Here is a 10,813-nt window from a genome sequence, read left to right on the forward strand (position 1 = left end):
CTTGTATACATGGAAAGATCTCTTTTTTTTTTAAACATATTTTTATTGATTTCAGATAGGAAGGGAAAGGAAGAGAGAGATCAATGATGAGAGGGAATCATTGATTGGCTGCCTCCTGCACACCTCCTACTGGAGACTGAGCCCGCAACCTAGGACCCTTCAGTCCACAGGCTGACGCTCTACTCACGGAGCCAAACCGGTAGAGCGAAAGGTCTGCTCTTGTGTGTATAATGCATCTTTGTGGCATTATTCACTGTAAAACTCATGTTCAGTAAAAGCTTTGTGTGTTGTTTTTGTTTGTTTGTTTCTCTTATCTTACTTTTTCCTGCCCTTCCCTGTGATTTCCTACCCTACAGTGCTTACGAGGTAATCAAACTGAAAGGCTATACATCCTGGGCCATTGGCCTATCTGTGGCTGATTTAGCAGAAAGTATGATGAAGAATCTTAGGCGGGTGCATCCAATTTCCACCATGATTAAGGTAGGTCTATGTAGTGATACGTTGTACTCGAATGTCATTATTTATGTTTTTAAAAAACAATTTCTTTTGAGAAAGCAATTAGATTAATGTACGTCCTCAGTCATTGATTTAAGAAATTAATGCACCTGTAACTTTCTTTTTTGGAAGAAACATGGGCAAGCGTTAAGATTAATGTCCACTAGCACTGTGTGTAGCACATAGATACTTGATAACTTGTTGACTTAAAATCTATTCAATTATGTTCAGATGGCCGGAAGACTAAAAGAAACAGAATTTCTTCTTTGGGGAAAAATGGAAATCACACTCAATTTACAGTTACCAAAGTGTTACCAGTAAAAATGGGAAAGTACTATGGATAATAGCGATAGCTAAGATTTTCTTTTAGAATGAAATTTTTTCTTAAATTTTTTATTGATTGATTTCAGAGAGAGTGAAAGAGAAACATCTGTTTGCTATTCCACTTATCTATGAACTCATTGCTTGCTTCCTGTATGTGCCCTGACTGGAGGTTGCACCGGCAACCTTGGCATATCGGGACGATGCTCTAACCAACTGAGCTATCAGGCCAGAGTCTAGAATGGAAATCTTGCTGCAGTTTTAATGACTTTATTTTACACTGTTGATTACATCCTCACTGAAAATCTGGAAAGGAATTTCTACTTATCAACTTATATCGAATAAGCTTCGTAATTGTAGAGAATGAAAGTCTTGGGAGACCCCAAAATGTATAGAAAAAACATAAAGTGTTTTTCATTTTGTCTTCAGGGTCTCTATGGAATAAAGGACGACGTCTTCCTCAGTGTTCCCTGCATCTTGGGACAGAATGGAATCTCCGACGTTGTGAAGGTGACCCTGACAACCGAGGAAGAGGCCCGTTTGAAGAAGAGTGCAGACACACTGTGGGGGATCCAGAAAGAGCTGCAGTTTTAAAGTCTCCTGATGTCCTACCACCTCACTGTCCAGGCTACAGCAGGATTTTAGTTGGAGATTGTGTATATTGTCCTTTTTATCTGATCTGTGACTAAGAACATCCGTTTCCTAAAGATAGAGATAGTAATGGTTCATAAAACCCAGCGTCTGCATCCTGATGCTGGAGGGTCCTTATCTTGGGTAGCCCTACACTGGTTAGTGTGAAATAGTTCCACCTCCTCAGAGGCACCACTGCCAATGTTGCTCACGCTACAGTTGCCCTGCAGACTAGATGTGTGTTCACTGTGTGTTATATGACTTGTGGTTCCTTTTTCTATAATTAGTCACATCCTGGGAGCCCATGTAAATCCAATATTGCATGTTTTGTGCATAACTGTTCTAAAGGATCTTATTCTGTGTACCATATGTATCAGATTAGTGTACATTGCCATATAATGTAAAAAGAAAAGTCTACATATAAATAATACAGCCAACTATCCAAGTGTCATACCAACTAAAATGCCAAATAAACCTTGAACAGTGACTACTCTGTTAATTTATTATGATATAAAGTCATAAAGCTACTATTCATTACATTATTGGGAGCTACTACGCGTTATTCTTGGGCAACTGCAATGATTTTTGTTTATTTACTGGTTGATTTTGGAGAGGAAGAAACACCTATTTGTTGGTCTAATTTGTGCATGCGTTGGTTGATTCTTGTAAGTGTTCTGACTGGGCATTGAATCCACGCACAACCTTGGTATATGGGATGGTGCTTGGAACCAATTGAGCTGCAATGATTTTTTTTTAAGGAATATTTACTATTGACCAGACTTTAGTTTAATCTGAATTAACAGATTAAGGCTGTGGCTAGATTGATTAGGTTATTTTGGTACCATTTCCATTTTAATAAATTATTTTAATAAACTAAGCCCTAAGGTATTACATAAGATAACTTGATAATAGTGCTAATCATAATTGTACCCTACAATTCATGTATATAACATACTACAAACTAATGTAAAAAACATTTGCCAACTGAACATAAGCAGTGGTACTTTACCAACACAGGGGAACACACAGATATTTAAGAAACTTTGTTTTCTGGAGGCCAGTAACATAATGGTACAGTAGTCCCCCCTCATCCGTGGGTGATACATCCAAGACTCCCAGTGGATGCTAGAAACCACAGGCAATACCAAACCCTATGTATACTGTTTTTTATCATGCATATGGGATATGATAAAGTTTAATTTATAAATTAGGAGCAGTAAGAAATTAATAAAACAATTATAACCAAGATTAAAGTTATAAATGTGGCATTAGGTCAAATAAAAGTTACTTAAAATCAGCACTGCTATATAATAGTTGAGCTGATAACCAAGATGGCTACTAAATGACTAATTGGTGGGTAGTGTGTACCATGTGGATAATCTTGACAAAGGGATGATTCATGGCTCAGGCAGGATGAAGTGGGATGGCACAAGATTTCCTCATGCTACCCAGGATGGTGTGTAATTTAAAACATGAATAATTTCTGGACTGTTCAATTAATATTTTCAGACTGCATTTGACTATGGGTAACCATGGGAAGCAAAACTGGAGGGACTACTGTTTTTATTTTTATTTTTTATTGATTTCAGACAGGAAGGGTGCGGGAGAGAGAAACCAATGATGAGAGAATCATTGATCGGCTGCCTCCTGCACGCCCTCTACTGGGGGTTGAGCCCCAAACCCAGCATGTGCCCTAACTGGTAATCAAACCATGATCTGGTTCAAAGGTCTCCCTTCAACCACTGAACCACTCTGGCTGGGCAGGACTACTATCTTTAATGATTTTAAATAAAATAGTCCATAACTATGACCCTTACCCAGACCTAAAAACTGTACTTTCAGAGCAACTTTATTGTCATCCCTTTTTTAGAATTTTTTCCCAAAGTTTCCTTCCTGAGAGCTAGTGAAGGGAAATAATTACACTTTTTAAAATGTGTCTTAAATGTAAAATGACAGGACTGACTTATGTAGTCTTGACAATTAATTTGCTTTCCTGTAGTAGACTCTAAAAAACACCTTTAAGCTATAACTTACCATAAAATCTACTCTTGAGTGTAGGATTCTGTGGATCCACATAGTTGTGCACTCCCACCACTAATCTTGGGACTTTTCAATTTACTGGGGGAAAAAAGTATGTAATCCTACAGCCTTTTTAAAAAAGGCTATATATATTTCTTTATTGATCTCAGAGAGAAAGGGAGAGGGGGAGAGAGAAACATCAATGATGAGAATCATTGATCGGCTATCTCCAGCAGGTCCCTACTAGGGATTGAGGCCTTAACCCAAGCATGTGCCCTTGGCCAGAACTGAACTTGGGACTCTTCAGTCTGTAGGCCAATGCTCTATTCACTGAGCCAAACCAGCTAGGGCCCTACAGCCTTTGAAGTTAGGCACCTTCAGTCTCTTTTTTAAAAATATATTTTATTGCCAAAACAGGTTTGGCTCAGAGGATAGAGCGTCGGCTTGCGGACTGAAGGGTCCCGGGTTCGATTCCAGTCAAGGGCATGTACCGGGGTTGTGGGCACATCCTCAGTAAGAGGTGTGCAGGAGGCAGCTGATCGATGTCTCTCACTTATCATCGATGTTTCTAAGTCTCTATCCCTCTCCCTTCCTCTCTGTAAAAAATCAATATTTTTAAAATATATTTTATTGATTTTTTACAGAGAGGAAGGGAGAGAGATAGAGAGTTAGAAACATCGATGATGAGAGAAACATCGATCAGCTGCCTCCTGCACATCTCCCACTGGGGATGTGCCCGCAACCCCGGTACATACATGCCCTTGACCAGAATCGAACCCGGGACCCTTCAGTCCGCAGGCCGACGCTCTATCCACTGAGCCAAACTGGTTAGGGTGGCACCTTCAGTCTTTAAAAAAATTTTTTAAATTTACATTTCTTAATATCAAATTGATACAATAAATTAATAAACACCAACATGAATGAAAAATAATACTTAAGAGAGACTTTTAAACTTTCATAGACTTTTCAGAATTAATCTTGTTAAGCTTCCTTGCTTCCTGGCATAGTAAGTGTTCCAAGTACACATTGGATCTTTCTGCCCCAGGCAAGGAATAGGCCAACTCTGCAAGGAGCCCTGGGACTTTTTAATGGAATATGATCTCATTTTAGTTTTAATGCCTTGTGAAGTGGATTAAGCAGGTCTTAGCCACCATCTCACACAAACTGCCAGTTAGTGGGGAAAAAAATGGAATGGTCACAACATGGTCCTCCTTTCATATAGATAGATATGCCTATAGCTTTCTCTCTGTGTAGATAAATATTTTTTCCCCACTAAAACCTATGTTGAGAAAATAAAACTATCAAGACTTCAAAGCCATGTTCTTTCTAATCCTTTGCCAAGTGCCTACTATACTTTGGAAGATGTGGGAATATGCGAAAATCTTGCATATGTGGCTCTCTTGTATTTATATTGCCATAAAATAACAAAATGGGAAGTAGGCTTGGCTCACAGCCACCAGAGAACCCATTCAGGCAGAGAGGATGTCTAGCTCCTGCCAATGTCCCTAGGCCTTGGGCAGGTATGAATGAAGAGCTTTTCTTCCTTCGGAACAGGAGTTTGGTCACCACCAGATGATAACTCCTTAGGCCAACAGGAGTAGGAAACAGATGTAGAGCCTAGATTTGAGGTCATCTAGGCCAGCAGTGTCTCCTTCTCAGCCCCATGGTAAGTGAGGTTCAAAGGCAGGGAGTTGCTGTGGAAACACACAAGTAAGTGGGAGTACAGGACCAACAACAGCTGCCACTGCTGTTCACCATAGAAACCTCTTGCTTGGGGCTGGCAATAGGTTAAAGGCCCTAAGAGGAACAGGAGTAGGGAGGTGGTGGTAGTTGGCACATTGATCAAGGAAAGCTAGAGGAAGTGGCATATGTGCTCAAAACTGAAAATGAACAATCAACTTTGAGAAGGGCTGGGGGAGAACTTTCCAGACACGTATAGGGAACAGCAAGAAGTTCTCAGCCAAGAAAAAGCTGGCGGGAGAATGTGATGAAGAGTGTTTTGAGATAAAGTTGCAGAGGTGTGAGTAGGCCAAATTTTTAATGTATCATAGGTTGTAAAAATTGGTTATTTTCTCTTTTTTTTCAATTGATTTTTTTTAGAGATAGAGGGAGAGAAACATTGATGTGAGAGCAAAACAGCAATGGGCTGCCTTCTGCATGCCCCCTACCAGGGGATGGAACAGGAGGATGCCCAACCGAGCTGCAATTATTTTTAAGTGTGACAGAAAGCTGTTGAAGGGTTTTTGTTTGTTTGTTAAAATTTTTTATTAAGGTATTACATATGTGTCCTTATCCCCACATTACCCCTCAATCCCCCCACTCATTCCCTCACTCCCTGTTGTCTGTGTCCATTGGTTATGCCTATATGCTTGCATATAAGTCCTTTGGTTGATCTCTCCCCCTTACCCCCACCCTCTCCTACCTTCCCTCTGAGGTTTGACGGTCTGATTGATGCTTCTCTGTCTCTGGATCTGTTTTTGTTCATCAGTTTATGTTGTTCATTATATTCCACAAATGAATGAGATCATGTGATCGTTATCTTTCTCTGACTGGCTTATTTCACTTAGCATAATGCTTTCCAGTTCCATCCATGCTGTTGCAAATATTGAAGGGTTTTAAGCAGTTATTGCATGATCTGAACTATATTAATCATAGGCTTTGATACAGAAAATGAACTACCCTTTAGGTTTTGAAAAAGATTCAAATGTAAATGACAAAAAATGACAGAGGTTGTGTCCCTTTGTGTGAGTTATAAATTAAAAATCACTTGCCCTAACTGGTTTAGCTCAGTGGATAGAGCAACGGCCTGCAGACTGAAAGGTCCCAGATTCGATTCTGATCAAGGGTATGTACCTTGGTTGCCAGCACATCCCCAGTAGGGGGTGTGCAGGAAGCAACTGATGGATGTTTCTCTATCATTGATTTTGGTAACTCTCTATCCCTCTCCCTTCCTCTCTGTAAGAAAAAAAAAGAAATCACTCTTAGAAAACTAGACACGGCATACATATCTTTGATTTCAGAGAGGGAAAGAAATGGAAACATCAATGATGAGAATCATTGATCATCTACCTCCTGCAGGTCCCCCCACTGGGGATCAAACCTGCAACCCAGGCATGTGCCCTTGACCAGGATCGAACCAGGGACCCTTCAGTCTGCAGGCCCAGCTAGGGCTTCTTTTATTAAAAAAAAAAAAACCCAACAACGTTTTTTGTTGATTTTTAGAGAAAGAGGAAGGGAGAGGGAAACATTGATGAGAAAGAAACATCCATTGGTTATCTCTTGCACACCCCCAACTGGGGATTGAGCCTGCAACCTGGGCATGTGCCCTGGAAATCAAACCAGTGACCTCTTGGTACGTGGGTGGATGCTCAACTACTGAGCCACACCGGCCGAGCTCATTTTCATGCAAACATTATTTCAGCACTCCATCCTGAAGTTACCTAGCTTAATAATTTTTAAAAATTCCTGCAAATGAATGTTTGGACATAGGTGTGATAAGTGCACCAAAATGTATGTCCCTTCAAGTCGGGTTGGTCACTCCCAAGTCCACACTTTACTGCTTTAAGCTGGCACCACCATAAACGCGGGAGGTGCACCCAGGAGGATTCTTTCCCATGGGGGCCTGGAGCGCCTAAAGCCTGGTGGTTGTGGGGTCTCCAAAGAGACAGGGCCCGCAAATCAGTCCCAGGCCGCCTGAAGGAAACGAAACCACACTCCGAGCACCTTGACTGCACACTCTCCAAGATCGTCTCTCAATTCTCCACACGGACAGCAGGAGGGTGCAATCGCAGGCACCTCAGCAACCAGCTCACACCGAGAGGACATCGAGCGTCTGCCCATGCGCCTGCGCCGGCCGACGTGGGCGGGGCTTGCGTGCTGACGTACGCGGAGCGTGCTGGCGTGTCGTGCGGGGAATAACCGCAGCCGGGCTTCGCACCTCAACTGCTGTGGCTGTTGTGCTCCGGAGTCACTCTTAACAGTCCTGCGAGGCTGTGTGTTATGCTTCCGGGGGGGTCTGTAGTGGGTTGCGCCAAGCAGAGCATTGGTGAGTATCCGGCGCAGGGCGGAAATGGTGGCTGGGGCAGGGCGAGCTCGGGAAGCCGGTGGTGCCTCGGCCCCGACCACCTCTCGGCCCCGACCACCTCTCGTCACCTTTGACCAGGATATCCTCTCTTTGGCTTGCCCTCCACCCCGGCTTCCCCCTGGGGCAGACTCCAAGGTGGTGTCTTAGGTCAGTGTGACTAAGCACATCGCTAGCGACGAGCGTTATTTAGGGAGTTTGATTCCACTGATATGGCGTCGTCTCTCTCAGGTTCTCACAATGTCAACGGTCAAGGAGCAGCTTATTAAGAACCTGGTTGTGGAAGATAAAACCTCCCACCAGAAGATCACCGTCGTCGGGGTCGGTGCGGTGGGCATGGCTTGCGCCATTTGTATCTTATTGAAGGTAAGTGATCAGCCCGTTCTGGGGCTGAGGGTCAAGCGCTTCTAGGCCTTGTCGATGGATGAGTTCAGGTTTGCAGGGCTAATCCCGTGGCCGCAAATATATAGCCTCTTCATCTGACGTTTTTTTCCCTCTTGATCATATTCCTCTCCTCTGATTTTGACGCAATTTAAGAAACATTTAGCCCTGACCGGTCTGGCTCAGTGGATAGAGCATCGGCCTGTGGACTGAAGGGTCCCAGGTTCGATTCAGGTCAAGGGCATGTACCTTGGTTGCGGGCACATCCCCAGTAGGGGAGTGTGCAGGAGGCAGCTGATCAATGTTTCTCTCTCATCGATGTTTCTAACTCTCTATCCCTCTCCCTTCCTCTCTGTAAAAAAAAGTCAATAAAATATATATATTTTTAAAAAAACATTTACTTGGAGCTTACCATTCTTAGACTAGTTCAGATTTATTTGTAGGCACTTTGTTAAGCATTGTGACATTGCATTATAACAGTTCAATCCATGAATTGTCTTCCTTGAGGAGGAATGGGTGAAAATTATATTTCCCAGTGGCTTCCACTTTACAATTAAAAAAGAAAAATGGTGTGACATGCTCGTTATAAAACAAAAAGTACACGATTTGATAAAATAACAAAGTTATTTTGAAATGGAAGTTCTTTAATTTTCCTTTCTGTTTCCAGAGCATCATTTCATGTGCTTATTGGCCGTTTGTATATCTTCTTTGGAGGAATGTCTATTTAGATCCTTTGCCCATTTTGCCCGGCCAGCATGGCTCAGTGGTCGAGTGTGTCTGCCTATGAGCCAGGAGGTCATGGTTCGAGTCCTGGTCAGGGCACATGCCGGGGTTGAGGGCTCAATCCCTAGTGAGGGGCGTGCAGGAGGCAACTGATCAATGATTCTCTCACTTAATTGATGTTTCTGACTCTCCCTTCCTCTCTGAAATCAATAAAAAAATACTTTAAAAAATCCTTTGCCCACTTAAAAATCCAGTTATTTGTTGTTTATTTGCAAGAGTTCTTATATTTTAGATGTTAACTGCTTATCAGATACATGATTTTTACATATTTTCTCCTATTCCCTTAGTTTCCCTTTACTCTCTTGATTGTGTCCTTTGATGTACATTAGTTTAATGTAGTTCAGATTATCATTTTTACTCTTGTTGCCTGTGCTTTTGGTGTCATATCTAAAAATCATTGCCACATTCAGTGTCATGAAGCTTTTCCTCTGTGTTTTCTTCTAAGAGTTTTATAGTTTTAGATCTTCGATCCATTTTGAGTTAACTTTGTATATGGTGTAAAGTAAGTGCTCCTACTTCATTCTTTTATATGAAAATATGCCATTTGTTAAAAAGATATCCTTTCCTGGTTGAATGCTCTTGGCACCCTTGCCAAAAATCACTTGATCATATGCATTAGAGTTTATTTCTAGGCTCTCTATTTTGTTCCATTGCGCTATATGTCTGTATTCTATTACCTCACAGTTTAGATTACTGTAGTTTTGTAATAAGTTTTTAAATCAGGAAGCATAAAACCTCTGTTATTTTTCTTTCTTTTTTTTAATATATTTTATTGATTTTTTATAGAGAGGAAGGGAGAGAGATAGAGAGTTAGAAACATCGATGAGAGAGAAACATCGATCAGCTGCCTCCTGCACATCTCCTACTGGGGATGTGCCCGCAACCCAGGTACATGCCCTTGACCGGAATCGAACCTGGGACCTTTCAGTCCGCAGGCCGACGCTCTATCCACTGAGCCAAACCGGTTTCGGCTAACTGTTATTTTTCAAAATTTGTTATTCATGCCTTCTCCCTCCTCCTCCCCTTTCCTTTCCCCTTCTCTCTCCCCTCCCTTCCCCTTTTCTCCCTTCCCCTTCTTTCCTTCCTCCATCTCTCCCTCCCCACTCCCTCCTTCCCTCCCTCCCTCCTTACCTCCCTTCCTCCCTTTTTCTGAATTTGTGGGGTGTTTTTTTTTGCCCCCAGTTTGTTTTGGAGCTCGAGCATTGGCCTCATCTTGCCCATTCAGTGCTAGCAGTAGCAGCAGCAGCAGCAGCCAGATTTTGCCTCCTCCAGAGTTCTGAGACTAGTTCCTGAAGCACCTGTTTTAGTCTTTCTGTGCCTTCAGCCTTAGGGGTGATAGTTTCAAGCTGTGGTTACAATCTTTGGGTTATCTCAAGTGTTACCTTTTTCTTCTTTCATCCCTCCAACATCTGTCTAAACAATTTCCTATATTAAATTCCTTCCGTTGAAATGCTTAGAATGGTTTCTGTTTTCCTGTTCCAGACCCAGACAGATACATAGACTGATGTAAAAACAGATCTGTAAACATATAGTTTTTTAAAAATCAGCCAGCCCTGGCTGGTGTTGCTCACTGGATAGAGCATCAGCCTGCAGACTGAAGGGTCCTGGGTTCAATTCTCCATTAGGGCACATGTCTGGGCTGCTGGCTTGATCCCCAGTGTGGGGCATGCAGGAGGCAGCCGATCCATGATTCTCACTCATCATTGATGTTTCTATCTCTCTTTCTCTCTGAAATCAATAAAAATATTTTTAAATAGAATAAAACAGCAATATGTGCATACCTGTCAATAATTACTTTCAATGTAAATGGATTAAATATTCCAATCAAAATATATACAGTGACTGAATGAATAAGAATTATATATATAATGTATATACTGTCTGCAAGATATCCAACTCAGGACAAAAAATAACAGAAAGTAAACGAATGGAAACAGATATTTCATACAAATGGAAACAAAAGGAAAAAAACTGGGTAGCAATGCTTACAACAGACAAAATAGACTTTAAAACAAAATTTAAAAAATTTCCCTTGAGATAGGGAACAAGACAGGATGTCCACTCTCATTTCTGCTCTTCAACATAGTACTGGAACTGCTGACC

At 41.8% G+C, this 10,813-nt stretch overlaps 2 protein-coding genes across 3 annotated transcripts in view; both read left to right on the forward strand.

Moving 5' to 3' along the window:
* LDHA (lactate dehydrogenase A) overlaps positions 1–1,933 on the forward strand; it is an 8,874-nt gene extending 6,941 nt beyond the window's left edge. Inside the window, exons 7-8 of one of the 2 annotated variants that reach the window (XM_006770885.2) lie at positions 357–480; positions 1,246–1,933. In XM_006770885.2, coding sequence (XP_006770948.1) covers positions 357–480; positions 1,246–1,410 — 289 coding nt within the window. In that variant the 3' untranslated portion in view covers positions 1,411–1,933. The remainder of the gene's footprint in view (positions 1–356; positions 481–1,245) is intronic. The other variant, XM_015568574.1, reaches the window with a different exon arrangement.
* A 5,468-nt stretch (positions 1,934–7,401) lies between these two features.
* LOC102764188 (L-lactate dehydrogenase C chain) overlaps positions 7,402–10,813 on the forward strand; it is a 29,378-nt gene continuing 25,966 nt past the window's right edge. Inside the window, exons 1-2 of the mRNA XM_006770887.2 lie at positions 7,402–7,510; positions 7,778–7,912. Of these exons, the coding sequence (XP_006770950.1) occupies positions 7,787–7,912 (126 nt within the window). The 5' untranslated portion in view covers positions 7,402–7,510; positions 7,778–7,786. The remainder of the gene's footprint in view (positions 7,511–7,777; positions 7,913–10,813) is intronic.

This window comes from Myotis davidii, unplaced genomic scaffold (genome assembly GCF_000327345.1).
Source record: "Myotis davidii unplaced genomic scaffold, ASM32734v1 scaffold2325, whole genome shotgun sequence".
NCBI lineage: Eukaryota > Metazoa > Chordata > Mammalia > Chiroptera > Vespertilionidae > Myotis > Myotis davidii.